The following is a 27317-nucleotide window of genomic DNA, read 5'->3' as shown; positions in this document are numbered from 1 at the left end:
TGTGTATGTGGGCGTGTTGCGGTCATGTTTCTTTTTCTTTTTTTTTTTTTTTGTCATGTGTATTTTTTCCCCCTCTTTTTCCCACTGTCTGTGTATGTGATGGGACGCTGGCACGGAGGGGGCCGTGCGCCGCAGCTTTCAGCTGCTGTGCCAAGGGGGTTATATGTTTCATGCTCCTCCCTGTCTCTTTGGCCCACGCTTTTTATTGACCGTCCGCAAATATGCATGCAAATGTTATCATTAGTGGCCGTAGTCATCGCAAGCACCACCGTCACGGCGGTGTCTGCGCCCCCTCCATCCCCCTCTTTATTTCACCGGTACAGTGGCCTTCGCCACAAATACAAACAAGCATAAATGAAATCCAGAAGTCAAGGCGAAAAGAAGCAAAAGAAAAAAAGAAAAAAAACATAAGTATGAATAAAAATGAAGAAGAAATGCTCTTTAGATATGTTTTGTTTTAGATGTTCCTCGGGGCTTACTGACTACCCTAAACTCTCTGGAAGCGGAATCAAAAATGAGGCGTCTCTAATTCCTTCTTGAGGAAGTTTTTTTGTTTTGTTTTGTTTTGTTTTGTTTTGTTTTTGTAAATGGTTTGGATCGGCGGGAAATCGCGGTATTTCTTGTTTGTTTCTGTCCGTTTTTGGGTCGCTATTGGCCCACACAATGCAATAACGGCGTCTGTGTGTGTAAGGGAGGGGAGTGAGGAAGCGTTGCCTTGTAGTGGCGTTGCTGGAGTCCTGCATGTTTGTCCTTCTTAGTTTTGTCACACCTCTTTTTCCCTATTTTTTTTTTGTTTTTCATTATTTCTGACAGCCTTCCTTTTTTCCCCCGTAGCACAATGGCCAAGAAGAGCAAGACCAAGGTGGACACGATCAACACGAAGATCCAGCTGGTGATGAAGTCTGGCAAGTACGTGCTCGGCACGCATCAGGCCCTCAAGACTCTGCGCCAGGGTCGCAGTCAGCTTGTGGTGATCTCCAGCAACTGCCCTCCCATCCGCAAGGCCGAGATTGAGTACTACTGCACACTGAGCAAGACGCCCATGCATCACTATACCGGGAACAACCTTGATCTTGGAACGGCGTGCGGCAGGCACTTCCGTACCTGTGTTCTGTCAATCACGGACGTTGGTGACTCCGACATCACCTCCGCGTAAGTGGGCGGCAGAGGGGCACAACATTTATGAATGAAGAGGCTCTTTTATGTTTCTTTTTATTTTGTTTTTGTTTTTCCTCCATTGACTGCAATTTTCATTCCGACAGCCACGGCGTGGTTTCTGAGGGTTGTCTCATTTGCCGCCCGTGAAGCCACACCTTTCGCCACTCGTGTTTTAATTACTGTTATTATGTGCCTCATGTGCCTTTCTTTTTCTTCCTTATTGCACGCATACTATATGGATGTATGTTGGCGTTTGATATGCAGGATTCATCCCCGTAGCACAATGGCCAAGAAGAGCAAGACCAAGGTGGACACGATCAACACGAAGATCCAGCTGGTGATGAAGTCTGGCAAGTACGTGCTCGGCACGCATCAGGCCCTCAAGACTCTGCGCCAGGGTCGCAGTCAGCTTGTGGTGATCTCCAGCAACTGCCCTCCCATCCGCAAGGCCGAGATTGAGTACTACTGCACACTGAGCAAGACGCCCATGCATCACTATACCGGGAACAACCTTGATCTTGGAACGGCGTGCGGCAGGCACTTCCGTACCTGTGTTCTGTCAATCACGGACGTTGGTGACTCCGACATCACCTCCGCGTAAGTGGGCGGCAGAGGGGGGTTTGCTTATCCTTGGTGAGAAGGGATCCTAACCATTGCCGTTATTTGTCGTTTTTTTTTGTATTTTTTATTTTTGGTAGCAGCCCGTTGCTGTCTCTCGGTGCTGATGCTGTTGAGACCTGATGCTGTTTGTTTTTGCTGCCTTATATGTGTTGAGCTTATTTTATCTTGGTGTTCTTTTTTAAACCTTATTCTCTTGTGTGTTGTGCGGGGAACTTTTTGTTTGCCTCTCCGGCATTTTTGTCGTCACGCGGGCTGCGGATTACGGCAGTTGCTCGACGGTGATGCAGGCGGGTTCGTCTCTCAGCCGCCGCGTTCGCGTGGGGGGAGTCGAGCCTGAGGACGCGGTGTTGCGGGCGGAGCTGTTCCGTACGTTTGCAGGCTACGGCGTCATTGAGGAGGCGCGTTTTGAGGAGGATCACGCCTTCCACAGCGGGGAGGTCATCGTTCAGTTCCAGCGCCTCTCCGCATCGGAAAAGCTGCAAAACGACGTGGAGGCCATGGGTCGGCGGTGGGGCATAACTTTCCTCCCCCCCGTCGTTCACGTCGGGACGGAGCTGCTTGTGACCTCCCCGAAGACCATTGACACGGCGTACCTGCGCTCACTCGTTGCGGAAGGCATCGTGGGCGTCACCATCGAGGAGAAGCTTCTGTCGTTTCCAGGAGCCACACGCAGTGATATGGCGGCTGCTGTGGAAAGTGCGGCAGATGTTGGAAGCAAAGACGTTAAAACCAGAGAGGCCTTTACGAAGGCACTGGCGTGTGTCAGGGCCCACGCCGTTGGTAGATTTGCCGTGATGATGAGCTTTGCCACCGTTCACGACGCCAACGAATTTCTCAGCGTCCATCAGCTCTCGATTGCGACAACCAAAGACCTCTACGTGGTGCATGTGGGGCCCAATGCGGCGCTTCAGCGTGCTTTAAAACAAGTTTTACTCACACGGCGGTTGGTGAAGGAGGTGGCACAAGGAAGTGTGTTACGTGGGTTTGTTCTTCCACAGCGACAGGGTGGCAGCGGCAGAAGCGGCGGTGGTGGCAGTAGCCGCATGGTTTCTTGCGAGGTCGACGCCGGGCTGACACGGAAAGGACGACCGGTTCTGCTGCGCACACAGACAAACTTTGTCAAGGTGAACCCCTGGGATCTTGTCGAGGTGCGGCTGACATCTGCCGATAGTGGGGCCGACGAGAAGCTTCTCGAGGCGGAGCTGCGCAGTGTTGTAAACACGGAGTTGGGCATTGTTGAGGCTCAACGGCCCACCGCCCTTCTTCAGCAATTGCGACAACTCGGTGGCCTCTCCTCTTCTTCGATTTCCACCGCCGCGGCTTCCAGGAAGGTCCTTGCTGGAAAACTCTATCAGGCGTTGCAAGCACGAAAGGCGGAGACGGAAGATGCGGGGGAACAGCTGCACGGTTTTCCACAGGGACTTCACGCTTTTTCAGTGGTGTCGGTGTGCATTCAACGTGTCGGCAACGACGGATTGTACGCGCGGACCATACCGCTGCCACACACACCCTCGACTACGTCATCTCGTGGGTGGCCGGTGTTTATACCCTCACTATTTGTCCCCCGTGAGGCTGGTATGAGCTGGCAAGATTTTGCCGTCCCCGGGGAGCGTATGACAGTGACGCTCTTGTATGCCACAGCCGTTGGTGCTAGCGAGGCGGCGCTGCGACTTGTCGCCACAAAGCGTGAAGCGGATATGCGGCGTGCATCTGCCTTTGCTACCAGAGTGTTTGCTCCTGATGCTGTGGATGGAGCAGGTAGCGTCAATACCACGAAGCCTCTAACAGTGGGCACTTCATTTAGCGCGAGTCGGGCCGTTTGGCTCCCCCGTACACCCAGCACAGACAATCCCGTATACATTCTTCTGCCGTCATCATCGTCGCCTGCGGCGCTGTTCACGGTCACTGTTCTCACGCACGCCACAGAGACCGTGGCTGATCAACCACCCGAGACGATGACAATGGATGCAGGGCTGCATCCCTTTGTAATCTCTGATGTTGTAGATAGCGACCGTCGTGGTCACTACGCGGTGGCGATGGAAGAGGAAGCGTATCGCCAAATGGAGGCGGAGCGGCGTGCGGTAGAGCTCCAAAAGGAATCCGAGCAGGATGCGTTGCTGCAGCGCATCCTGACGGAGGTGTTGTCGAACGGGACCTCCGCACCAGCAGGAGGCGGGGAGGAGTCTCTGCAAGGTCGTAAACGCCTGCGTTCTCCAGGGAGGGGGTAATTCCCCTCATAGGGCTGCAGGCGCAGGTCCTTTCTATTTATTATATAAAAGAAACACGAGGAATGAGAACAGGGAAACAAACACCGCTACTATGAGTTAAAGCAATTTTGGCTTTTTGGGGGTTGCACGTGTCTCACAGCATCTTTTTGTTTGTTTGTTTGTTTGTTTGTTTTTTTGACTGTCCATTTTTTTTTCTAACGTGTTTCTGCGTTTTCCTTTTGCCCCCCATTTTATCACAATACTCCCTCTTGTGGACGCGGGGGCTCATTCTTTGCCTCGTAAATCGCTTTACCCGCCACACGTAATTGGCCATAGACGTACGTGTACACGCTTTCCTGCACGGGGCAATGATAGAGGCGACGTTAGAAACGCTGCTGCTTTCGGGGGCGGTGTCATGCTGGTTCGGCTGGCATAGGCGACCAAACGTTATGCGGACAATCGAACTCCACACGGACGGCGTACTTTACTGCTTTGACGAGCCCAAAAACTCCATGGCGAAGAACCTGCGGGAGCGTCTATGGCTTCTTGGTTCACGCGTGGTGGACTGTGGCACGCACCGTGGTCGGCTTTGCTTCGGTCTGGAGCTTGCGGACGCATCGAGTATAGAGCAGGTGCGGCCTACAGGGCTTTTCACTTCGCTACGGAGGTCAGCCTCTGTCAGCTCACTTCATGGTGAGGGAACTTTTCCCAGGGGATATGTGGCACTCTTCTTTTTAGGCGACAAGCTGCTCAAGTGGAAGATTATTTACCACCTGCGCCTTGCAGCGTTATCGCTGCCACCATTTTCGCAGCAGCAGAATGGGCACATGCTATTCTCGGCAACCGACGGCTCGCTTGAGGCCGGTGGAGGCAGCGGTGTTGATCGACTGCTACAGCGCCCTTCTAGAGTCATTGACGCGATGGGGGACGATCCGCTGGAGATGCATGATGTGGAACAGTTGGAGGACGTTTTGTGCCGGTACGAGGCACAGAGGCAGCTAATACAAGAAAACGATGAGGAACAACACGAAGAGGTGAATCCTCACGACTGCACGGTGGTGGACGAAGGTGAGAAGCTGGAGGTGCCTGAGCGTCTCATGCATTCGCCACTCTACGTGCCTTGCATCGCCCCTAAGCCGGCGAACCAGGTATGTGCCGATTGTGGTGAAAAATGGCCCACGTGGGCTCTACTGAGACCTTTTGGATGTTTTGTTTGCATCAACTGCGTTGGTGTGCACCGACAGCTGTGGCCGCAGCGCTGTCGCGAGGTGCAGCTAGACAGTTGGAGCGCTGCCGACATCGATTTTATGATTACACATGGTAACGATGTGGTGAATGACCACCTCGAGTATGCTGGTTTTTTTATTGGCGGTGGAAAAGCCGTTTATAAACCGATGGGTAGCTTCTCCCCGCCCGAGGTGCGGGAGGAGTACATCACCTTGAAGTATGATGGGGCTTTTACGCGGGAACGTAATCCTCATGTTCTACAGGCTGTGTCACCGCCTTTTGATTTAGATGTAGAGAGAAATGTGGGTCTCGACCAGAACGGGGCCTTAACTCATGATGGTCCGCCGCGGTACATTGGTGTGGCGTATATTTCTGTTCGTGAGGTGGATTGCATTCGCAGCAGCGGTGCCGTCTTATCACTTACGAACGGATTTCAAGAGGTGCGTAGTCGCGCCGGTGTGGTCCCTAGCGGGCCTGTCACTAGCGATCTCCAAAATGCCTGTACGCGTTGGGATGAATCTTTCCAGCTTGGGGTCTACTCCGTCACTGCTCCGCTCTACATCGCGCTCTACACCAGCAGCGACAAGTTGATTGGTGTCGCTGAGTGGACACTTCCCGATGGCGTTGCGGCGCTGGGTGGTAGATCTGAGCCTGTGACGGTGCCGCTGGTCTGGTGCTTGCCGGATGAAGGGTCTACGTGGCCCCTGCTGAACGTGTTTGGTGGAGAGCGTCGTCGCTGGCAGCGGGCCAGTCGAGAGTGGCGCCAACCGCTGCTGTACCTCACCGCCTCGTTTGCGCATTTTGGGTGACCCCCTCACTTGCCCATGAACGCCGCGAAGCTGCACGTGCTGGACATGGGGAGGGGTGAACGCTGACTGGTTGTGGGCGCGGTGTCGCAGACGGGCGGTGTGAGAGCGCCTTCGCAGTGCCCTCCACGAGCGGGACACAGTTTTTTTGGTGTGAATCATCCGAGCAAAATGGAGTGATACCTGCAATGTGTGTGGCAAGCCAAACAAACGATACCGACGATATCTGCTGCGTGTGTATTTGTGTCCTCCCTCGCTTCCTCTTTTTCTTCTTGTTGCTTCTGCATACAGGAGAAGCGTGTTGCATTACATAACCAAGCAGAAAAGCAGTGCTATCACTGCCACAAATACTACTCGTCGTGGCACGATAACACGGAGAGGATTGGGGGAGACAAATATGTTCTTGACGCCGAGAATTCTGCCGCTGTGGCTGATTTTAATCGCCGCACTGACGTACAGCATCCTGCGTGCAAATGATCCAGTGGACCTGACACAATACCAGAATAAAATGCACGGTGTACCGCTTACGGTGGCGTGCCTTTCACCCCTTCTGCCATTTTGTGTGTGGGGGTGCTACGAGGCTATCCGCACGCTGGGGCCAAAGGGCTCAAAGGCAGCAATTAAAGTTTACGACTAGGAAGTGTCAAAGTGCATCTGCCAGGTCCCTAGTGGCGGAGGGTAGTATGGGCACAAGCAAAAGACACTGGAACCAAGCAAAAAAAAAAGAAGATAGGTGTGCATATGCATACATGCCATGCAAAAGAGTAGCTTCGCTTCTTGGCTCCTTCTCACCTTTTGCTTTCTCCTCTCTCTGGATGCGTTTTTCTGCCTTTCTTGTACTCCGCCTGTACGCATTTTATTTTTGTTCGTTTCTTTTCAGAAGAGTAAGGCTGTATTGTTGGCAGTTGGTATTCGTGGAACCTCCTTTCGCGGCAAAGAGAGGAAAGGCAGAAAGGTAGCGAGGAGGAGGCAACCAGCTTCACGTGCACTAGCCAACTGCTATTCGCTGTCTTGTGATATTAAAGGCATTTGTTTCACCGTACGCGATGCGGCGGGCTTGGTGTACGATGGTCGCCACAACCACATGGCACGTCGGGGAACGAATATGCATGAGATATGAGGGTAGGCGGAGCTTTCAATCATCACACTCGGTGGCATATGAGCCACGAATGGCTGCACCTGCTGCACCGGAACCACCAAGGGCTGCACCTACTGCACCGGAACCACCAAGGGCTGCACCTGCTGCACCGGAACCACCAAGGGCTGCACCTACTGCACCGGAACCACCAAGGGCTGCACCTGCTGCACCGGAACCACCAAGGGCTGCACCTACTGCACCGGAACCACAGAAATTGAATCGTGCGACAAGTCGCTTAGGAGTTGAAGAATCTAGAACGCGTGGTCATGGGAGACGCCGCGGAGAACGTGAGTACCGTCATCAAGCGAAGCCTGGTGAGTATTCCCAACGTATGGGGAAGCCAACCACTTCCAAGAGAGTAGATGGTAGTAGACGTTTTTCTCTTGATGAGGTTGTTGAGGATGTGGAACAGATAAAGCTGGTGTTTGCTCAACGTGGGACAGCTGGGCCCGTTTCTCTACTCCGGCTTCTCCGCCTCACATTGTCTTACCGTCAGTTGCGCCTCCTGCACCATTACCGCCGTCATCTCCGCCTCCACCTCAACTTACTGTGCCGTCCTTGAGTCCCCCCATTGCGTCTGCGGGTGGCGCGGGTGGCAGTCGTCCCGTAGCTTCTATTGGGGCCTCGCTGGAGGTTGATGATGACATTTTTTTTACTATTGCGCCGCGGACGTCGACGGAAAATACTCAGGGGAATTTCTGGGCAAAGAGCGTTGGCTTTGCAGTGGATGAAGAGATCGAGCATGCTCGTGCAACGCGCCGACTTGTGTGTTCTCCTGAAGCCGCACAGGAAGCGAGCGCAAAACTTAAACTGAATGTCGTGAACTATGATGAACGGCCCGTGGCGGATGTTGCTGTCGACAAGCAAAACTTGAAACCCCTCCTTCAGAAGGAGGCGGAGGAAATCGAGCGCCACGAAATTCCAGATGTTGTCAGCGAGAAGGCCCACGTTGCACAGGCGACGAACACGAGGGACACTTCTGGATCTGAGGAAAAAGCAGGGTCTCCCGCTATGAAGGCTGCCTCGAAACTGCAGGAGGGGCTTTCATCAGATTCACCAAAGGGAGCAGCAGCTCCATTAACAGAGAACGGGACGACGACGATGCCGGTGGAACGGCCGCCGTTGGCTCCATGGGAATCAGGCAGTGTGACGGAAGATGAGGAAAACACGTCTTGGGCGAAAGTGTCTTTTAAGAACGATGACGCACCTGTAGCGACTATCCTGTTGGAGCGTCAGCCCACGGATATTGTGTTGCTCGTGAAGTTGCTGCACCAGACCATTACAGTCATTGACGACCAGCACACAGCTGCTGGAACAACGGTGGAAGTCAGGTTCACGACGCTCCCTGGGCTAAACTTCTTCAACGCCAGCCATGGCCCGTTGGAGTTGACGTCTGGTGAGCGTGTGGAGCTGCTTCGGGCCAAACGACGTCTATTTGCGCGCATGGAAAGTGCGTCAAACCGAATTCGTTTTGTCGCCGTTGTTTATGGCGGTGCCATTGAAGACTTTGGAGCGGAATTGTTCCTGGCGTGCTCGCACCGGGAGTTGCTTGGCACCACTCAGGCTACTTTTGGGTTTCCGTCGATTCCGCTTGGGGATTTCCCCGCAGCAGCTACCGTGCGCCGGCTGGGTTATTTTTTCGGTGCACAGCGCACTATTGAGATGGCACCAAAGTTCCATGATTACAGTGTGGAGAGCGTAATGGGGGTTGGACTTCTCGACGGCAGTTCACCCCTATCGGCTCCCTCGTTCCTGCTTCGTCTTGAGCGTGCCATGCTTGCACTTCTTTCTCGGCCCACACAGAAAGGGTTGCTGCTTCGTAAGCTGTTCTTCACCAGAGGCTTTGAAACATTCACGGTCATGTTGAGTCCTAACCCACTCCTGAAAGCGTGGGGACGGTATGCTATGTCCGCTCTCTTGCAGAGAAGGAGCGCTACCAACGATGTTGCGGCAAAGACGCATGCACGGGAAACGGAGTCGGAGAGCATCTTCAGTGAGGTGGTGCACACCACCCCCGCCATTAACGCGGCCAATGTGTACGCATTGGGGCGTCAAATGAAGCGCCGTGTGCTTCCCTTGCTGCCCAGCCGGCGTCTTGTGACCTTCCGTGCGGAGGAGATGCAGAACTGGGATGACAAAATGGAGGCCTTGTCCTCCGCCAAGGATGATTGCGCGGCCGTCTTGCTGGACTGCTCACAGCGATCCATTGCGGCCACCGCACAGATGGTGCATGCGCGCCAAGACCTGTTGAGGCGTGCCAATGTGGTTCTTATTGGCGAAGAGCGTGTTGCCCGTCCGATAGTCGCAATGTTGCCATGCACCGTTGTTGTGTCTTGTGCCTCGCCATATCGCGTCTCCGCGCTTGGAAAGCTGCAAGAAGTTCGCCTCTTCTCGCAGGATAGCTGTCCTGCCGAGGCGTCTGACACCGCCCTCACTGCAGCGCTTACGTATTTGCAGGCACAAGACAACCCGTATGTGGTGTGCCGTGGATCGTGTTCCAAGCGACTCGTTGCGGCTCTAGCGACAGAGGCCTGTCGACTCACTCAGCAGTGTGATGTGGCGTGCATTGAGCGCGTGGCCACGGAAGTGCTTGGACTCCTCGTGGGACCGTTTCATCTGATTGACCACTTTGGTCCGGCAACGGTTTGTCGAATGCTGGACGAGACAAACAATATGAACGCACAGGGCAATCCACTGTTGGTTGATTGCCTTCCCGCTATCGCTCATCATGCGCTGCAGGCCATGAGTACCGACGGCTACTTGGGCGTTGATTCACGTCGTGGGGGATTTTTCTCGTATCGTGCAGACGGTACAACGATTGCACTCAATGCCGAGGTGCCGCACCGGTACTTTTCTCGCCATCTATCCGACACTGAGGTGGCGGACCGACTGCTTGCGGTTGTGGTCAACGAGTGTTGCGAGATGATCCTCTCGGGTGCTGTGCGGAGTGCCACAGACGCAAACACCTTGACGATCGCCGCGATCGGTTTTCGTGAGACAACTGGCGGTGCCCTCGCGCTGGCTGACAGAGCCGGCATTTCCGCACTTACGCATAAGATGGAGGAGCTGGCAAACTGGTACGGCCCACATCTGCGTCCCTCGTCTCTGCTGTGGTGCATGGCACACTCCAAAGTATCGTTTGCTTCCTTGTCGGACGCTGTGGTGCAGTCCGCACGCATGTGATCGTTCTTGCGGGTTCGCCAGCGGCGCCCCACGTGTTTCATTTGACGCATTTTTTTTTCTCCTCCCCCTGTTTCATGCATGGCTAAAGTATGGCATGGCGCAATCCCTTTTATTATTATTAATTTATTTTGGCCCGTGTGTGTGTGAGTGTGTTTGTCTGTTTGCTTTGAAGCATTTTACTCTCTTTCTTGCTATGTTTGTGTCTGTGGGTTTGACAGCGGGAGAGCGGGGAAAATGTGTGTCAAGTGTGTGTGGGGGATCGCGTGGAATGAGTGGATGTCTGCTTCTCCCTTTTTTGTGTACTCCGTGGCTCTCTGCCGCTCTAGACGCGTTAGTGCGCGGATAGACAGAGGGAGGAGGCGGTGGGGGGGGGGTATGCCTGTACAACGTGTTGGCGTCTGAGGTAAAATTTGCGTCGTCATTGGTCCACGGTACATGTCTGTGATTACAAGCCCCTATTTCTTCGCTTCTCTCTCTTTCTCTCTCTTTGGTGTTGGGCGCGCGTGCGTGTGTTGGGGCTGCCTGTGATGGCAACATGGAGTCCCGTGTAGAGAAGAGAAAGCCACAAGAAACAGGCGCGCAAAAGGTGGCCCCGAAGGGCACGTGCGTTCAGCTTATTCCCCCTTGTCGAGTGTAGGGAAGTCCGCACCGCACCCTCGGCGGCGGCAGGAAGAGGGGGAAACAAGACACGAGCAATGGCAATGGATGTGAGTGGGTTGTTGTTTCAGACAACTGCAGAAATAATTGATGCGCTGAGCTTCATGCAGACCCACGTCATTGATGAAAACTTCCGCGCCCACAGCAAAACCAACGTTAACTCGGTGCGCTCCCTGCAGCGTGAGCAGCGCAGTCGTATTGAGCAAAATTACGGCCCTCGTGCTGCCTCCTCTGACACCATTGCGGCTCAGCTGAGGGCAGCTTACCGCGGTGAGACGACGTCGCTTGAGCTGACGAGGGAGGCCAATGGGCGTGGGGCCTCGCCGGCCGTGATAACCAACATGTCGCCTGGCAAGTGCCAGGCCTTCAAGAGGGAGATGAAGCAGCGCATTCACGAGTGGGAGCGTGCCTTCCTCGAGGACCGCGGGGTCGCCGTGACGGCGCATGATAAAGTCTCACTGCGTCATGTGTATGAACTTTACAAGGCGGCGAAGAATCGATTGAGAGAGACGGAGTCGCCGCAAACTGCCGCCTTTGGGCCAAGCGTTGAGGGCTCTGCAGAGCCTCTTCAACCACAACATCATGATAAACAGCCTCAACAACTGCAGCAGCTGCAACCGTCGCAGCCGTTGCATGAAAGTGGTGTGCGTAGCGGTGACGCTAATGGAGAGGAGAGGGGTGGATCTGTTGGGATGCAAAGCTCTTATGCTGCCAGCAGCCAACTGGAAAGCGGTGGTGGCGCAAGGTTTACAGCACCGGCTTCCGTGAGGTCTTCTGTCAACGTGTCGCACCAGGCGTCCCCCGCACGGAATATTAGCAAAGGAAAACCAGCGAGTCAGATGTCAGATGAAGAGCTTGTAACGGAGAAGCGTTACTTGAAACACATCCTTCATCTTTTTGAGAGCAACTTTGAGAAGAGTAATGGTCGTCCATCGACGAAAAGTGACCGACATGTGTGGATGGCGGAGTACACGCGTTACGGGGAATTGAAGAACGAGATTCTCCGTCGCTCCACAAATGGAAACCAGGGAGGCTCTGCCACTGCCGCTGTAGAGCCCCCCGCAGCTGCCACCACGGCTTCCATGCCAATGTCAGACAAAATTTAGAGTTTAAATCAATCCCACTGATCATGTTGTGCTCCCCGCCCTCTACTTACTCAGCGTATGGGTCTTTGAGGTGTCGTTATTGTTTCATCCCCCTTCTCCTTTAAAGTGTGTGAGGGGGTGCTACAGCGTCACTGCATGCATGCATGTACGGTGTTTGGGCGTCTGTGCTTGAGGCTAGATGTATCGCCTTAGATGGTTAAGCTATTTTTTTTCCTTTTTTTCTTTTTGTGTATGTGTTGCCTTTGTACAGACTCACTGATTCTTTGGGGGAAGGGGAGGGGGATTTCTTGCCGCCACGTTCTCTCTTCACTGAGCAGACGTTTGACTTCCGTTGTTCTTTTCTTGTTTATTATTGTCCCTTCCCCTCCCCTTCTCGCAACACACGCGCCTAAATCCACCGCAAGAAACACACAATAATAACCAAGGACCGTACGTCACTCAGTGGTGTTTTTCCTCTCCTCGGCATGCCGCGGTCTCGCAACGCGTCCCCCACTGAGGAGCTGCGTGGAGCCCTCGAGAGCAAAATCTCTGACTGGGGAAGTGTTGAAATGGACCACAATCGCATTTTTAGTCTCACTGACTACGACTACCCCGACCAGCACCTTTTGCGCTCCTTTTGCACCGCCCCTGCCATTCCGTGGAGTGCCTTCAGCCCTATGCGAGGGATCACCGCAATCCCCCAGGAGATGTGTGCACAGAGCATCATGGAAAGCCTTGCCAAGCTCACCAGTATCAACAGTAGCCGAAACAACAGTGCCAGTAGCAACAATACGAGTGCGACAGGGACCCAAAATGGCATTGCGGAGCCCATAAGGTCCGTTGCGAGGTTCTTTGAGGAACTTTGCCCAGATCTCTGCGGCAAGACGAAGGATGCGTTGTACCGAGGAGCCACCCACCTAATGTTGGCTGTCGTTACTGGAAGCGTCGAAACTGCGCGGCGCTGCCTGGAGCTTGGGGCAGATCCGAATAATATGAGCTTTCTTAGCGATCCTGATGTTGCTGTGAATCAAATGCAGCATGGCTACAGTCCAATGTTCATTGCCGTCATCGTAGGAAGGTTGGATGTCATGTCACTGTTGCGTGAATTTGGAGGCAGCATTCACGTCTACGATCGCTGGGGTCGCACCCCGTTGCATGCAGCGATGACGATAGGAAAGACGGAGGTGGTGGAATGGTTGTTGGCTGAGGGTGCCCCGCGTTGCATTGGAAACTGTGTTACAATGTTGCCGGACTCCGCCGCTTGCCGCGAACTCATGCTGCCCATTCCCGCCCTTCATATCCGACCTGAGCCGCGAAGTCACGCTGAAGCGGCTGTCTTGTGCCACTGCGGCACGAAACGCCCTAAGGGGTACTGCGGTTGTGTGGATGACATGTTTCTTCGCTGGTCGTATGATCGCCTGCAGGGGCGCTGGCTTTCTGGCATGGACTTGAGCGCCCTGTCGGCGGCGTACGAGTCCGGCACTCGTCCACCATCTTGTGTGCGGTAGCGGAGGACAACATTTAAAAAAAGAAAAAACGAGGGGAAACAAAAAAAGTGGGGAGTGGAAAGGTAAAAAAAAATAAGTAAAAGAAGAGCGGCAGTTCAAATTGGATGGTGCCTCTCCAGCCCGCCGTGTGCCAGTCCCATCTAAGTTTGATAATCTCCTCTCTTATTTATGTGAAGGTGGGGAGTGAGTGACGTGTGGGCAACTGATGTATTCCGTTTTTATCAGTTGTTATTGCTTCCTTTTCTCCTTCCTGATGCTGCGGCTGCGTCCGGCTGCATTCTTCATAGCTGGTTGGGTTTCTGCAGAAGATAGTAAACATTACCAAGCAGCACACACATACGCACAAGAAGGGGTGGGGGAGAGGAACTATTCCTTGACTTCTGCTTGCCTTATTATTATTGCTTGAAATGCCTTCATACGTGCCGGCGGAGAGCCCTGTTGAGGCAAGGGATAACGTGGAGCTTCTGGAGGCCAAGGCCGCCATATTGTTAGAGTCCCACGTGAAGGCGTACAACAAGCAGAGTGTCGTGGTGCCTGACCGTTCACTCAACAAGACGGATGATGTACGCCAGGAGGAGGAACCCGTGACGGCCACACAAAAAGCAGAACAGCTGCAGGAGAAGGAGCAGGACGACAAGGGAGTGGAGGAGTGCCCGCTTCTTGCCAAGATCACTCTGTTTTTATCGTTTGGCTTGCTCGTCCTGTTTTCTCTCTTTTATGAGTTGTACTATTGGCTTTTTCAGAGGAAGGAGGACCGTGAGGGATACGCACCGTTGATGAGGAGTTTTGACGGATACTGGCAAAGGCACATTTATCGTCGTGTCTGCGACTGTTTTAACTACCCGATTGATTCCCGCCCGTCACGCGTCATTGGTGTCATGGAGCGCGTTTCGCACGACGGCAACCGCACTTTTTCGCTAACCGGAAATATTATTCCCTGTGTGAACCTCTCTTCCTACAACTACCTTGGCTTTGCGTCGGATGTTTCAAGCATTACGCGTCAGGTGCTGGACAGTATAGACCGGTACGGCATTGCATCGTGCAGTCCACAGCAGATGGCGGGACAACACAATCCCATCGCAACGCTTGAGCGTGCCTTTGCTGATTTTCTTGGCAAGGATGATGCTATTGTCTGTGGCATGGGGTTCGGAACAAATTTTTGTGGCCTTCCCGCTCTCTTTGGGAAGGACTCATTGGTTGTCTCCGACAATCTGAACCACTCGTCACTGGTGAACGGCATGCGCATGTCCGGCGCACGCTTAAAGGTGTTCAAGCATAACCAATTTCGGCAACTGGAAACCATTTTGCGGGAGGCGGTGGTGCTTGGGCAGAACCCCAATGGGGAGTATGTGCCGTGGACCCGAATCCTCATCATTGTGGAGGGTATTTACAGTATGGAGGGCGAAATCGTCGATCTGCCGCGAATTGTGGCTCTCAAGAAGAAGTATGGGGCCCTGCTGTTCGTGGATGAGGCACACTCCATTGGTGCGATTGGCCGTACTGGCCGTGGCGTGACGGAGCACTATGGCGTCAACACTAAGGACGTGGATATTCTCATGGGCACCTTCACAAAGAGCTTCGGCTCCATTGGTGGTTACCTGGCGGGAGAGCAGAGCGTGATTGACTACTTGCGCACCCACAGTTCTATCGCCCTGCACTGTGACACGCTTGCCCCTCCCTGCGCGCAGCAGGTGTTGGCCGCCCTTGAAGTCATTGTTGGCCGTGATGGAACTGATATTGGCCGAAAACGCATTCATCAGCTGAAGGAGAACTCTCAGTTTTTGAGACAGGGCCTCATTGCCCAAGGCTTTACGGTGCTTGGGAACGACGCTTCACCAGTGGTCCCCGTTATGTTGTATCACACGGGCAAGCTGGCGGTAATGGCGCGGGAATGCATGCAGCGTGGCCTGGCTATTGTCATCGTCGGGTACCCGGCCACGCCACTTCTCGGGGGGCGCGTGCGTTTCTGCGTTTCCGCCTCACATACTCGTGAGGATCTTCAGTTAACACTGGACGTTATGAGCGAGTTAGCGAAGCTGGTGCATATTCGGCACCGAAAACCTCATAAGCTGCTACCACAGTAAAATGCATGCCCCAACGGGGGCGGAAACGTGACGGGGATATCTGAGTATATATGCATATGTAGTTTTACCTACTCGTTTCTTTCGTGTCTTTCCTTTGTGGATTTAGGTCTTTTTTTTTTTTTTGGTTTTTAGTTCTTAGTTGCTGTTTTTTTTTTTTTTGTTTTTGGTTTTTACTCCCCTCCTGCATTATTTCTCATCGCGGCAACGCTGCAAACGGCAGTATGTTTTTTTTTTTTTTTCTAGCTTTACATTGGCCACACTGAACCTGATGCGTAGCATCTGCCCCTCTGGGTGCACGTATGGACGTGTCATATTGCGTGTGTTTGTGCGTGGCGACGCTGCGTATGATTACTGCCCACCCACTTCTTGTTGTGCTACTGTCCGTACAACTACTGTCATGAACAGCATGATTTTCAGCTTGTACGGGACCTCGTGTGTCCTCCTTTCGGCACATGCACGCATCTTGTCACGGGCTCACAGCCTCACTCATATATACGTATGTGTATAATATATATATATATATATACATATATACATATATATGTGTGGATGAGTCGGCATGGCCGTCGGAGCAGACGCAGCGCTGGATAAAAGGACAGATGCGGGTTTTATGCCTGTGGGTGGGTGGGGGCAACTGGGCCTCGATAGGGAAAAAACAATCAATCAACCCAATCTAAAGCAGTAAATAAAACGAGGTGATGCCTCTTAGGTGATTAAAGGAATGAGTTGGCGCAACAAGAATGATAACTGAGAAGAGAAGGGAGAGTATCAAAAAAGAAAATATGGTTAACTGTCTCTGAGAGTAAGTGAGAAATATGTGAATGCAAAGAAACGGCAGCCACATGGGAGCCATGGGGAAAGTTCGGCGCCGTAGTTACGAATGAAAGTGACGCTGTTGAAAGTTGGTGGTCGCCTAATATCTGTTGTTGTTCGATGTGCGGGCTGCAATGGAGGGATAGAAGGAGTTTCTTTCTCCAAAGAAGAGAGACACACAGACGCACACCGTTTTGGAGTTGGTTTGTGTTGGCAGTTGATTGGGGAGCTGAGGTGAAGTAACACTGCGAGCGACTAATATATATATATATGTTCACCGTATTTCGCTCTCGTGGTGTCCTACCTCCTCCCGTCACTTCCCAACTACCGCAATGGGCTCCCCCTGAAAGGTCATCACTTGCAAAACCATTTGTACCGTTTTCATATTGCCAAAGAATAGAAGAAAGGGATATATATATATATATATCTTATAGGTGTAGGAAGTATGTGCGTATGTTTTGTCTGTAATAATACATATAAAAGCGCACAAAGTTTGTTTTTTTTTTTTTTTTTTGTAGGGGAGGGGGGGGGGAGGGGCTACTTGTTGAAATCGCGTCTGGTATATGCCAATTTGTACCTGAGCATGGGGCATCGTTTATTTTGTATACATGTGTATATTTGATATATGTATATATTGTGTGCGTGGTGGGTGTTGTCTGCAACGCACAGACAAGCACAGCTGCATGCATGCGTTTGCCATCTTGCACGTATACGTGCCATTATTGCACTCTCTGTGGCGGCAATAGCGTATGGCTTATACATGCAAATAGAATGGGTGGGTGTTGGGTGTGACTAAGGGGAGAGGGTCTGCCTACACGCGTCCATGGTCCCTTATTTGAATGTGTGAAAGGTGCTGCTGCGACCCTCGGACATCGCAGTGCCCGCATCAGCGCCTCAGTGTTTGCGCCACCAAACGCTCGCCGGCAACAACGTACACTTCACACAATACAATCTAAAGTAAAGGATGGGAAATAAAGTGTACAGGGTACTTATGGCATTTGTGTAATAACAACAAAGGGATTTCGCCCGCTGGAAGAGCTGAGAGACGCGCTTTTTCTATTGCTTTTTTTTTGTTTTGTATTGGGGAAAGGGGAGTTGCTTCCTTTTCAATTTATTACGTTGTCTTTCTTTCTTTCTTTCTTTCTGGTGCGTGCGTGTGTTTGTACTTTTGCACTCAATAAGTGTTTACTGTGCGACACAATGATGTTCCTCGTTTTTGCCGCCGGCGGACTCGTCGTGGCTGCAGCCGTACTAGTGGCGGCGGCTTGGAGTGTGCAACGGGTGCCGCCCTTCAACATAGCCGACTGCCACGCGTTGGTGACTGGCGGAAGCACAGGTATTGGTTTGGAGACTGCTCGTCAGTTAGTCCGTCAGGGTGCGAAAGTCGTCGTCGTATCGGCGCGTCGGACGGATGTGTTGCGGGCTGCAGTAGCGGAGCTCCGGGCGGAGGCCGGGAAGGACGGCACGCAGGTGTTTTACGTGGAGATGGACGTGAGCGATGAGGCGTCGGTGGCACGCGCCGTGAATGAGGTTGAGGCGACGATGACGGGGGGTGCCGGGCTTGACCTTGTGGTGTGCAACGCTGGCTTCTCCATTCCATTGCGCTTTCTTGAAACCTCCGCCGACGACGTCCGCCGTATGTTGGAAGTAAACTACTTTGGTTGTGTCCATGTGGTGCGGGCAGTGTTGCCGGCAATGCTGCAACGGCGTCGTGGTCGCATTGTGCTGGTGAGCAGTTTGGCTTCCCGCTGTGCCATTGCCGGTTATTCGTCCTACGCAGCCTCCAAGGCCGCTGTTCGTGCCTTTGCTCACAGTCTTGACATGGAGAACAGTTGTTTGGGGGTGCGATTTCAGGTTGTGTGCCCGCCGGACATCGAGACGCCGGGGCTGCATAGTGAAAACCTCCGCAAGAGTCCTGAGTGTAAGGCAATTTCGTCCTTTGGCGGCAATGTCCCCTACACTGCAGAGGCCATGGGCCGGTGTATCGTAAAAAATATTAAGCGGTATCGCTTTGACGTGGTCCTGGGAAGCGATGCGGTGCTGCTGAGTTTGGGCTCCGCTGGGATCGAGCCCGCCACGAGTTTATTAGAGCTCCTCTTTCAGTTCCTCTTTGCAGGGTGGTTGCGGCTGATTATGGCTGTTTACTCCAAGCTGCATTACCGTATTGTTCAGCGTGTGCGTGGCGAGGAGGTAACCCCGGTGAAAGACAAGGATGTGTGATGCCGCCTCTCTTTGGCGAGTAGGTTGCGCTTTGCGCCTCTGCGCTGGCGCGCTTATTACCTGGCCACACAGGAGGGAGGCAGAGAGAAAACGAGAGGTTACTCGGCTCGTGCGTGTGGGCGCCGCGTCTCTGGGCGCGTTCTTGTCTCTCTTCTCCCTTAGAACGAGTCTGTGTGTCAGTAATGTAAATCAACCGCCACTTTCTCTCTCTCTCCTCCCCCCCCCACACCACACACACACACCTCTTTTTTCTTCTTTCTTACGTTGTATGTGTCTGTGTGTGTTTGTCTTCTTGGGTGGATGCCGCGGCGCTTCACCCCTTCTCAACGCGTTGTTGTCTGTCGTTGCCCCCGGGCGCGGCACCATTTGTCTTTGAATACCTGCAATGAAGGATAGTATTCTGTTTTTGTGTTGCCGCATTGTATGTCGCTTGCTGCAGTGCCGCCCACTTCTTTTAGTTGACGCGCTGCAGACTTCTTTTTCAACTGTTTTTCTTTTATTATTTTTTTTCCGTGTTTTTTTTTTTTCGTTAGTTGAATTTGACGTCTGCATACACACACACACACACACACACACACAACGACGTCCTTTTTTATTATTATCATTATCATTGTCGCCTCTGTGGGGCATGTCACGCTTCTTCAAGCCGCTGAATAGGCGTACGTGTAGGCTCCTCGCGGCGGCGGCAGGCCTGTGTGCGTTGAGCGGCTGCTTTGATGCAGAGATGCGGCGGCAGCGTCGGGAACGGCGAGAACCCGCCGTGCCACTGTTTGACAACAGCGCCGTGGCGCGAGTGGAGGAGCACGCCCGCTACCCCTGCCAGGCCTTCCCTGGCTACGCTGTGGTGGTGTCGAACTACTACGCCCGCGCTTCTGCGGCTGATGCGCCTACCCGTGGCAGCAGCGGCGGGGCAACGTCGTTCACACGGCTGCGTGACTTGTTTTCAAACGAAACGCACACTGTCGTAGATCGCGGGGATCCTTTGGAGGATGAAAACCAGTTGCATGCGGTGCGCGAGATGGTTGGGGATGCGTGGGGGCCGCCGCCGCTGCCACCGGCCTCCGATTCCTCCACCCCCGCAAAGATGACTTCGCTTCTGGCCTCGTCGACGTGGCCGCCAGGTACGGCGAAGTATGCGGCCATGACTATTGAGCCAACGTCTGCTGTGCTCTCACTTGCAAGTGAGCCTGTTGGCGCGCTGCGCCGCTTGGCGGATAGGGCAACGCACCAGTCGCTTATTCGCTGCGACCCCTTTGCGTCACCCGCCATCAACTGTGCTGGAGATGCGAGCTATTTGGGGGCGCCGTACCTTCGCACCATGCTGAGCGCTTTTCTTCTCTTGCCTTTGCCGCTGCCACGATTGCGAGTGGCAGTGCTTGGCGTCGGCGGTGGCTCTCTTCCGTCTTTTTTGCAGCGCTACTTTTCACGGGACATGATGCGGCTTGACCTGGTCGACGCAGAGCCGCAGTGTTTCCGGGCGGCGGTGGAGGACCTCGGCCTGCGTGAGACAATGCGAGGGGGGGTGATGTCGTGCCACGTATCCGACGCTGCCGCATTCCTGAAGGATGCCGTCGTGGGGCCAAGTGGGGCCGCTGCCCCCGTCTTTCTCTCCGGCGCGTCCCCGCTGCCCGCAAGCGAAGTCGCTGCGCGCGTCGAGGGTCGACAACACGCTCGGCGTTATGATCTTCTTTTTGTGGATATTTTTGTGGGCAGCGAACCCCCCGCGTTCCTTTTCTCGCCGTCGTTCCTGCAGCTGTGTCATGAGGTGTTGTCATCTGTGGGTGTGGCGGCGTTTAACCTGCCGGCACCAGATCCCGAGTTTACAGACACATGCCGCCGGGTGTTTGGCCGTGGCAATGTTTTTCAGATCCCCGTTCCTGCCTCCGCCAACGTGGTGGTGCTTGCAAGACGCGCTGTAGGGGGCGATATGGGCAGCGGTTTGCCCATCTCACATCGTTATTTCTATAGACGGGCAAAAGCACTGCAAAAGTCACACGCGTTGCCGTATGACATTGCAGGCCACTACCCGTTCTGGTGGAGCTTCTGGTAAGCAGGGTACTTTGAGTCGTTGGTGTTGTTGTTTGGTGCCGATTGATGCATGCAGTGCACATACGTGGGTGTTCTGGCTGGCTGACAGGCTGCGTGTTGGTGGCTCCCTCAGTCTTTTATATATATATCTTTTTTTTTTTTTGCCTTGAGAGGGGAGGGGGTGATTCTTTTGACTTTGAGAGTTGTTTGTATTTTTATTTCCTGCATGCATGGCATATATTTTCTGCTTTACGCTTCTCTATCTTATTTGTATTTCTTCCCGGATACAACGCTCTATTTTTTGTTTCTTTGTTTGTTTGTTTGTTCTATGTCTGCCCCTGCCCCTTGCATTGGGTTGGTTTGGCCTTGGGAAAGTTGAACGTTGCTCACCACGCTCGACACGCAAGCGAAGGAAGCCGTTGAACTTTAACTTAGTCCCTTAACATCCACCACCACCACCCTCAGCATGTCAGCTGCGGTGTTGGCCGCACGCGCCTGCGCACGGACGATATTGTGGGAAAGTCTCCGTCTCGCTGCCTTCCGAGGCGCCGTTCCCCATGTGCTTTTTGTGGTCGACCAATCGCCATGTACTCTGCAGAAAGTTCTTCTTGAGGGTTACCTGCAGGAGCTCGATCTCGCCAACGGGGTGTCGTCTGATCAAGGAGGCGACACGCTCCGTGTCGACCTCGACCCCTCCGCCTCAACGCCCTGCTACAGTGCCGGGTTGGACAAGGACTGGAAGGTGACATACGGGGTATTGCCCTTCCGCGCAGCGTCTTTCCTGGAGGAGGTGCGGACTCTACAGGCGTTTCTGCGTCAGTGTGGTCCCTCCGTTGCTGCGGGGGACGGAATCACCGGTGGACGTTGGTCTCAAGAGAAAATGAAAAGTGCCTTTGATTCCTTGGCGCCTCTCTTGTCACCTTACGCCGCTGCGGATGGGCTCACTGGCGAGGACACGGGTGATTGTGAACAGTGGAGGAATACCCTTCTTTGCGTGCTGCCTGCGGGACCGTCACGTGAGTTACTAGGTTGCATACTTATTCAGCGTCACGCCTTTCAGAATGAACTGGAAAAGTATCGTCTGCGACTAGACCTCTTCAACATGGGACTCCGCGTGGCTGAACATAACCACCTGGAGTGTATGAGCCGCACCGCGGATGCACTTGCTAGCGGGAAGGACGGTGGAAGCAGAGAAAGATGCTTGGAAGATGATGAAATTATATACTATATGCAGTCGTGTTCCTTGCAGCCGCATGTGGCGGAGTCGATTGGGCGCGCCATTGCCGACTCCATTGATGCGTGGAGCTGGAAGAGGAAAACCGTTGCTGCGGATGGAGGCGAGGGCGTCCCAGTGGATGTGGTGCCGCCTGCATCATTCTATGAATCACTGTTCAACGCTGGCTTGTTGTCCGTCTACAACGCGGGTGTGCTGCAGTGGGAGGGAAGTTCCAGCGCCGCGAACACGAGGAGCGCCGCGGCGGATGGCTTTGCCGCGTCGTTGAGGATTAGCGGTCCAGGGGCTCCACTGCGCATCATCTGCCACGACGGTGAGGTGTTGAGTTTTGAGGGTGGGTTGGAGGACTGTTTGCTAAACACCGGGTACTACGCCGCCGCCCACACCGAGGAGCGTAATTGTGTGCGACGTCACCGTCAGCGCTTCCCTGAGTGTGGCGCGGATGAGACGGCAAAGGAGGGAGGTGAAGGGGAGAGAAACATGGCACTCCTATCTGGGGACGGCGAGGCGGAGAAACGAGGCCGCCTAAAAAAGAAGGAGTACTTAGCAATGTTAAAACTCACAGGAAAACGACATGTGGCCGGGCGCACGTCTTCCCCTTCGAATGGAAACGAAGATGGCGTGCGCCGTGGCGGTCACGACTGCGGGGCATGCGTTGGCAGCAGCATTGGCGGGACATTCCCGGTTGGGGAAGTCATCAGTGAGTCCTTTGATTTGAGCAAACTGAATGGCACTTGCTCCGTCTTCGCCTACCCGAGCCTCTTTAAGGAAGTTACCATGTCGGAGCCACAGCCGGTGAAAATGCACATCGAGAAGGGCATTGTCACGGACATTGGACCAAATGCACCAGCGGAACTTGTGGAACTAATCGGTTTGGTGCGGCAGGCGGAGGGTGCGTGCTACGTGCGAGAGCTCGGTATTGGCCTTAGCCCGCACGTGGGCAGGAGCCGCGTTGTCAGTGACGTGACGGCGTTTGAGCGCCAGTTCGGTGTGCACATCTCGCTGGGGCAGCGCCACCCACTCTTTGTGAAGCAGCCGGGGAAGCTCAATGCGGACGGGTCTATGGCAGTGCGGGTGGAGGGCCCGGTGCTGAAGCGTAAAGCGGGTAAGTACCACATTGACGTCTTTCTCGACGCCGCACGCCTCGAGATGGGTGCGTTTTCCGTGGACTTCATGAAGGGTGTGTGTGCTCCTCCTCCTCCTCTTGCTGCTGCCGCGTCCATGACGCGCGTATGAGAGAGAGTCGCTGGGTAACGACGTGAAAAGGGAGGGACACAGCCATGAAAACAGTGGGATAAAGAAATGTTAGGGAAGCGGAGGGGGAGGGGGAGGGGGTGTGTGACGGCGCTCCCTCCTCCCGTCACCTGATTCATAACTTGTGATGAGTATTTTCTTATGCGCTTTGCGACCACTTGATGCAATACGAAAGTGCGTGTCGGTGGCACGCTTCTGGTAAGGGGGGGGGGGGGGGGTGAGGGAACTGCGGAGAAGGAGAATGGGGGTAGCGCCGCTGAGCCTCGGTTGTCTTTTTTTTTCCTCCCCTTCTTTTCCTCTCTTCTCGCTCCGTCGCTTCCCTTCTCTTGCCTCCCTCTGTGCCACAGCACATACATGTATACATAAACAAGTAAATTAAAATATACTTCTTTATTTCTCTGGCGACAGTAACGAGGTCACCTGTGCACTCTACACGGACGAAGGGGGACTGAAGCACGTGGGAAAAAGAGAATATAACAACAACAACAACAACAACAACAACACGAGATACACTCGTATAGTTGCGTATTTCTTCGGTTGCCGTTCCAGGGGTGCACCAATGCGGCGTAACACGTGGCTTCGCACGGCGGCGGCACACCTCCTCGCTGACGGTGAGTGTCGTCTCACACGGATGGCTGACCACGTTGGCGTGCTTGCGCTTAACCGCCCCTCCCGCAAAAACGCGATCGGCCAGATACTTCTCCGCGAACTACGCGAGTGCATCCGCATGTGCAGCGATCCGGCAAACGCCATCCACTGCCTTGTGGTTGAGAGCCAAGTTGACGGTATCTTCTGCGCCGGTTCGGACTTGAAAGAACGTCGCACAATGTCGGTGGAGGCGTCCCGCGCGTTTGTGCAGGACCTCCGCGACACGTTTACCGCATTTGAGGATCTACCGATGCCCACCATTGCCGCGGTAGAGGGGAATGCTCTCGGCGGTGGCTGCGAACTGGCGCTCTGCGCTGACATGCGTGTGGCCGGAGCCGCGGCGCAGTTTGCGCTACCGGAGACGGGTCTTGCGGTTATTCCTGGCGCCGGCGGGACGTACCGTGCCCCGCTGGCGATGGGCCTTAGCCGCGCGCTGCATTTTATTTTGACTGCGGAACAGCTGACGGCCGAGCGAGCGCTGCAGCTTGGCCTCGTCAACGAGGTCGCGCCCAACGGTGAGGCGTTCGCGGCGGCGTTAGAGCTGGCACGACGTATTGCCCGCAACGGGCCGGTGGCGTTGGCGGCAGCGAAGGCGGCGGTGCGTGGTGGGTATGGGCGGCCGCGTGACGAGGCCATGGCGTGCGAAACTGCGCAGTACGAGGTGGTGCTGGCGACGGAGGACCGTCTGGAGGGTCTGCGGGCATTTGCGGAGAAGCGGCCGCCGAGGTACGTGGGGAAGTGAGAGGACGGAGATGGAGAGGGTAAATAAAGGGGTCCAGCAAAAGAAAAATAGCAATCGCAAAATATAGCGGGCAGCGATGGCGATATTTATCCACGTATTTTATTTTTTATGTTGTTTCTCGTTGTGGCTGTTTTGTGGTTTGCCGGTGTCCGCTTCAATTCACTGCGCTTTGATACCTTCACTCTCTCTCTCTCTCTCTCACACACACACACACACACACATACTTGCAGGAACCGCAAAATAAAAAAAAAGGGGAATAAAAAAAAACCGCCCACACATACACGCGACAGGCAGCGAGACAACCAGACGGACTGCCACAAAGAAAGACACAGAGATAAAAAAGGAAAGAGAGTGGGGAAAAAAAGAGAAAATCGTCACAACACGAAGGGAAACGGACATCGCCCACTTTCATCGGAACGAAGGGACACCATCAGCAGCCTAAAGGTACATCCAAAAAAAAAGGAACGGAAAGGGAGAAGGAATGCCTGTCGAAGAAGACTGGAAGAAGAACCTCATTGCGCCCAAGAAGGATACACGCAAAAAGACAGAGGATGTTGAGTCTCGGCGCAATGTCACCTTTGAAGAGTACGGATTGCGGCGTGAGCTGCAGATGGGCATTTTTGAAAAGGGGTTTGAGCGCCCGAGCCCTGTGCAGGAAGAGGCAATCCCTGTCGCACTACAAGGCAAAGATGTGCTAGCACGTGCCAAGAACGGTACGGGGAAGACGGCTTCCTTTGTCATTCCTGTGCTGGAGAAGGTGGACACGCGAGAGTCGCATGTGCAAGCCCTTTTGATGGTTCCAACGCGTGAGTTGGCACTTCAGACGGCGCAAGTCACCAAGGAGCTTGGGAAACACATTGCGGGACTCGAGGTGATGGTCACAACCGGTGGAACCACCCTGCGTGATGACATCTTGCGTCTTCAGAACCCTGTTCATGTGCTTGTGGCGACACCAGGTCGTGTGGTGGATCTTGCGAGCAAAGGCACCGCAAAGCTGGACCGCTGCCGCATTATTGTGCTTGACGAAGCGGACAAACTCTTGTCACAGGAGTTCACCGAATTGATGGGGGAGCTCTATACCTACCTCCCCCCGGACCGACAGTCCCTTTTGTTTTCTGCCACCTTTCCTGTGACGGTGAAGGACTTTGCCGACCGCTACCTGCGCAACCCCTACGAGATCAACCTCATGGAGGAACTCACCCTGCGAGGTGTGACACAGTACTACGTCTTTGTGGAGGAGCGGCAGAAAATTCATTGCCTGAACACACTTTTTAACCGCCTGCAAATCAACCAGTCTATAATCTTCTGCAATAGCGTTAACCGAGTGGAGCTGCTGGCGAAGAAGATCACCCAGCTCGGCTATAGCTGTTACTACATTCATGCCCGCATGCAGCAGCAACACCGTAACCGCGTCTTTCACGACTTCCGTGAGGGCCATTGCCGCAACCTTGTCTGCTCCGACCTCATCACTCGCGGTATTGACATTCAGGCGGTCAACGTTGTGATTAACTTTGACTTCCCCAAGTATGCCGAGACGTACCTGCACCGTATCGGCCGCTCCGGCCGCTTTGGTCACTTGGGTCTTGCGATCAACTTTGTGACGTACGACGACCGCTACAACGTCTACCGCATCGAAAAGGAGCTCGACACGACGATCAATCCAATTCCGGGCGAGATTGACCCTGAACTCTACGCCTCGTAACCCGCAGCGAGGGAGCAGTAGGCGGCGACGGCAGCCACGGAACCTGCGGAAACGACCGCACAATGATGGAGAGAGGGGGTGGGGGAAGGGGGGAGCTGCACTCCGGCAAGGGGGTTGCGTGAGTGCGTGTGTGTGTGTGTGTGTGTGTGTGTGTGTGTGGGGGGCAGCAAGGGAGACGACCCGCTTCCTACCCCCGCCCCTGAAAGGAACGCAGAGGAAAAGAAAATGAGAGGGCAAGAAAAAGAGAAAAAAAAAAGAAACAGGAAAAGAATGAACAGAGCGGAAGAAAAGGAGTGGTGAGGGGTGGTGACCAATGCAGGTAAGGAAGAGGAAGAGGTGTGTGTGTGCGTGTGGAAAGTGAGGAGGAACAGAAAGGGGGAAGAAGGAAGAAAGAAAGAAGGCAGAAAACCCAAAAAAAAAAGAAACAAAAGAAACAAAAAAAGTTTAAAAATTACCACTAGAAACACGAAAGGAACGGACTAGGATGCACTGAGGAGAGGGAGATGAAGAAACAAGCGGAAGGAAACAGAGGGCGATACACGCACACACACCTCCCCCCTCCCCTTTTCCCCCCTCCCTCCTTCCTTCCCAGGAGAAAAACAGAAGTGCAAGATGTGTCCGAGGAGGAAGATGGCAACAACGACAAAAAGGCAAGGACGAGAATAAAAAAAAAGGAAGAGAGGAGAGGGGGGAGCATCCAAACATTAGCAGCAGTGCCCAGCCGTGAATAGGGGCGCACACGCATATACATACTTGCATATATATATGGAGGTGATGGGAGTAACCAAATGAAGAGAAATGGGGGTGGGCTGGGATTCAGGAGGAGGGGTGGAGGAAGGAACGGGGATGAAAGGAGGTGAGCTCACTTACACACATCCAATATGCATGCAGGCCCGTGTCCACATATTTACTTCTGCTGGACTGGCGGGGTGGGTGAGTGGCCGGGCAGGGGGAAAAGCTCAATATATATATATATATATATATATATATATATATATACAC

The 27317-nt window shown here is 53.8% G+C and overlaps 14 protein-coding genes and 1 pseudogene across 14 annotated transcripts, besides 28 other annotated features; all 15 read left to right on the top strand.

Moving 5' to 3' along the window:
* Positions 1–27: 27 nt before the first annotated feature.
* Positions 28–68: a sequence feature (A-rich).
* Positions 69–385: 317 nt separating this feature from the next.
* Positions 386–435: a microsatellite.
* A 113-nt stretch (positions 436–548) lies between these two features.
* Positions 549–582: a microsatellite.
* Positions 583–838: 256 nt separating this feature from the next.
* On the top strand, positions 839–1156 carry TraAM80_03786 (60S ribosomal protein L30; the record flags this gene model as incomplete). Its single annotated transcript, XM_029380738.1, has 1 exon — positions 839–1156. One exon carries the CDS (start codon positions 839–841, stop codon positions 1154–1156), a length of 318 nt encoding a protein of 105 aa, XP_029239551.1.
* Positions 1157–1198: 42 nt separating this feature from the next.
* Positions 1199–1231: a sequence feature (A-rich).
* Positions 1232–1441: 210 nt separating this feature from the next.
* Positions 1442–1759, top strand: TraAM80_03785 (60S ribosomal protein L30; the record flags this gene model as incomplete). Its single annotated transcript, XM_029380737.1, has 1 exon — positions 1442–1759. One exon carries the CDS (start codon positions 1442–1444, stop codon positions 1757–1759), a length of 318 nt encoding a protein of 105 aa, XP_029239550.1.
* Positions 1760–1827: 68 nt separating this feature from the next.
* Positions 1828–1851: a microsatellite.
* Positions 1852–2060: 209 nt separating this feature from the next.
* TraAM80_03784 (uncharacterized protein) lies at positions 2061–4007 on the top strand (the record flags this gene model as incomplete). Its single annotated transcript, XM_029380736.1, has 1 exon — positions 2061–4007. The coding sequence occupies one exon, from the start codon at positions 2061–2063 to the stop codon at positions 4005–4007; it is 1947 nt and encodes a 648-aa protein (XP_029239549.1).
* Positions 4008–4152: 145 nt separating this feature from the next.
* Positions 4153–4184: a microsatellite.
* A 170-nt stretch (positions 4185–4354) lies between these two features.
* On the top strand, positions 4355–6022 carry TraAM80_03783 (putative GTP-ase activating protein; the record flags this gene model as incomplete). The annotated part of the gene is made up of 1 exon (XM_029380735.1): positions 4355–6022. One exon carries the CDS (start codon positions 4355–4357, stop codon positions 6020–6022), a length of 1668 nt encoding a protein of 555 aa, XP_029239548.1.
* Positions 6023–6232: 210 nt separating this feature from the next.
* Positions 6233–6654, top strand: TraAM80_03782 (hypothetical protein; annotated as a pseudogene).
* A 432-nt stretch (positions 6655–7086) lies between these two features.
* TraAM80_03781 (uncharacterized protein) lies at positions 7087–7719 on the top strand (the record flags this gene model as incomplete). The annotated part of the gene is made up of 1 exon (XM_029380734.1): positions 7087–7719. The coding sequence occupies one exon, from the start codon at positions 7087–7089 to the stop codon at positions 7717–7719; it is 633 nt and encodes a 210-aa protein (XP_029239547.1).
* Positions 7720–8168: 449 nt separating this feature from the next.
* Positions 8169–10340, top strand: TraAM80_03780 (3-hydroxyacyl-CoA dehydrogenase; the record flags this gene model as incomplete). Its single annotated transcript, XM_029380733.1, has 1 exon — positions 8169–10340. One exon carries the CDS (start codon positions 8169–8171, stop codon positions 10338–10340), a length of 2172 nt encoding a protein of 723 aa, XP_029239546.1.
* Positions 10341–10475: 135 nt separating this feature from the next.
* Positions 10476–10504: a microsatellite.
* Positions 10505–10800: 296 nt separating this feature from the next.
* Positions 10801–10827: a sequence feature (GA-rich).
* Positions 10828–11035: 208 nt separating this feature from the next.
* TraAM80_03779 (uncharacterized protein) lies at positions 11036–12103 on the top strand (the record flags this gene model as incomplete). The annotated part of the gene is made up of 1 exon (XM_029380732.1): positions 11036–12103. The coding sequence occupies one exon, from the start codon at positions 11036–11038 to the stop codon at positions 12101–12103; it is 1068 nt and encodes a 355-aa protein (XP_029239545.1).
* A 464-nt stretch (positions 12104–12567) lies between these two features.
* TraAM80_03778 (uncharacterized protein) lies at positions 12568–13590 on the top strand (the record flags this gene model as incomplete). Its single annotated transcript, XM_029380731.1, has 1 exon — positions 12568–13590. The coding sequence occupies one exon, from the start codon at positions 12568–12570 to the stop codon at positions 13588–13590; it is 1023 nt and encodes a 340-aa protein (XP_029239544.1).
* Positions 13591–13997: 407 nt separating this feature from the next.
* TraAM80_03777 (putative serine palmitoyltransferase) lies at positions 13998–15674 on the top strand (the record flags this gene model as incomplete). Its single annotated transcript, XM_029380730.1, has 1 exon — positions 13998–15674. The coding sequence occupies one exon, from the start codon at positions 13998–14000 to the stop codon at positions 15672–15674; it is 1677 nt and encodes a 558-aa protein (XP_029239543.1).
* Positions 15675–15748: 74 nt separating this feature from the next.
* Positions 15749–15846: a sequence feature (A-rich).
* A 331-nt stretch (positions 15847–16177) lies between these two features.
* Positions 16178–16217: a microsatellite.
* Positions 16218–16896: 679 nt separating this feature from the next.
* Positions 16897–16920: a microsatellite.
* A 59-nt stretch (positions 16921–16979) lies between these two features.
* Positions 16980–17001: a microsatellite.
* A 538-nt stretch (positions 17002–17539) lies between these two features.
* Positions 17540–17570: a sequence feature (A-rich).
* A 39-nt stretch (positions 17571–17609) lies between these two features.
* Positions 17610–17632: a microsatellite.
* Positions 17633–17687: 55 nt separating this feature from the next.
* TraAM80_03776 (short chain dehydrogenase) lies at positions 17688–18707 on the top strand (the record flags this gene model as incomplete). The annotated part of the gene is made up of 1 exon (XM_029380729.1): positions 17688–18707. One exon carries the CDS (start codon positions 17688–17690, stop codon positions 18705–18707), a length of 1020 nt encoding a protein of 339 aa, XP_029239542.1.
* A 488-nt stretch (positions 18708–19195) lies between these two features.
* Positions 19196–19234: a sequence feature (A-rich).
* Positions 19235–19259: 25 nt separating this feature from the next.
* Positions 19260–19286: a microsatellite.
* A 49-nt stretch (positions 19287–19335) lies between these two features.
* Positions 19336–20757, top strand: TraAM80_03775 (uncharacterized protein; the record flags this gene model as incomplete). Its single annotated transcript, XM_029380728.1, has 1 exon — positions 19336–20757. The coding sequence occupies one exon, from the start codon at positions 19336–19338 to the stop codon at positions 20755–20757; it is 1422 nt and encodes a 473-aa protein (XP_029239541.1).
* Positions 20758–21032: 275 nt separating this feature from the next.
* Positions 21033–21061: a microsatellite.
* Positions 21062–21201: 140 nt separating this feature from the next.
* TraAM80_03774 (uncharacterized protein) lies at positions 21202–23205 on the top strand (the record flags this gene model as incomplete). The annotated part of the gene is made up of 1 exon (XM_029380727.1): positions 21202–23205. The coding sequence occupies one exon, from the start codon at positions 21202–21204 to the stop codon at positions 23203–23205; it is 2004 nt and encodes a 667-aa protein (XP_029239540.1).
* A 220-nt stretch (positions 23206–23425) lies between these two features.
* Positions 23426–23447: a microsatellite.
* A 54-nt stretch (positions 23448–23501) lies between these two features.
* Positions 23502–23559: a sequence feature (G-rich).
* Positions 23560–23698: 139 nt separating this feature from the next.
* Positions 23699–23726: a microsatellite.
* Positions 23727–23782: 56 nt separating this feature from the next.
* Positions 23783–24613, top strand: TraAM80_03773 (enoyl-CoA hydratase/isomerase family protein; the record flags this gene model as incomplete). Its single annotated transcript, XM_029380726.1, has 1 exon — positions 23783–24613. One exon carries the CDS (start codon positions 23783–23785, stop codon positions 24611–24613), a length of 831 nt encoding a protein of 276 aa, XP_029239539.1.
* A 178-nt stretch (positions 24614–24791) lies between these two features.
* Positions 24792–24813: a microsatellite.
* Positions 24813–24837: a microsatellite.
* A 257-nt stretch (positions 24838–25094) lies between these two features.
* TraAM80_03772 (putative ATP-dependent DEAD-box RNA helicase) lies at positions 25095–26315 on the top strand (the record flags this gene model as incomplete). The annotated part of the gene is made up of 1 exon (XM_029380725.1): positions 25095–26315. The coding sequence occupies one exon, from the start codon at positions 25095–25097 to the stop codon at positions 26313–26315; it is 1221 nt and encodes a 406-aa protein (XP_029239538.1).
* A 126-nt stretch (positions 26316–26441) lies between these two features.
* Positions 26442–26474: a microsatellite.
* A 194-nt stretch (positions 26475–26668) lies between these two features.
* Positions 26669–26675: a microsatellite.
* Positions 26676–26721: a microsatellite.
* A 5-nt stretch (positions 26722–26726) lies between these two features.
* Positions 26727–26757: a microsatellite.
* Positions 26758–26865: 108 nt separating this feature from the next.
* Positions 26866–26905: a sequence feature (G-rich).
* Positions 26906–27277: 372 nt separating this feature from the next.
* Positions 27278–27314: a microsatellite.
* Positions 27315–27317: the final 3 nt, after the last annotated feature.

Source organism: Trypanosoma rangeli (genome assembly GCF_003719475.1).
Source record: "Trypanosoma rangeli strain AM80 chromosome Unknown Tra_15.4_contig_00102, whole genome shotgun sequence".
NCBI classification, from domain to species: Eukaryota; Euglenozoa; class Kinetoplastea; order Trypanosomatida; family Trypanosomatidae; genus Trypanosoma; species Trypanosoma rangeli.
Note: the sequence above shows the minus strand (reverse complement) of the source record. Positions and strands in the feature narration are given on the sequence as shown.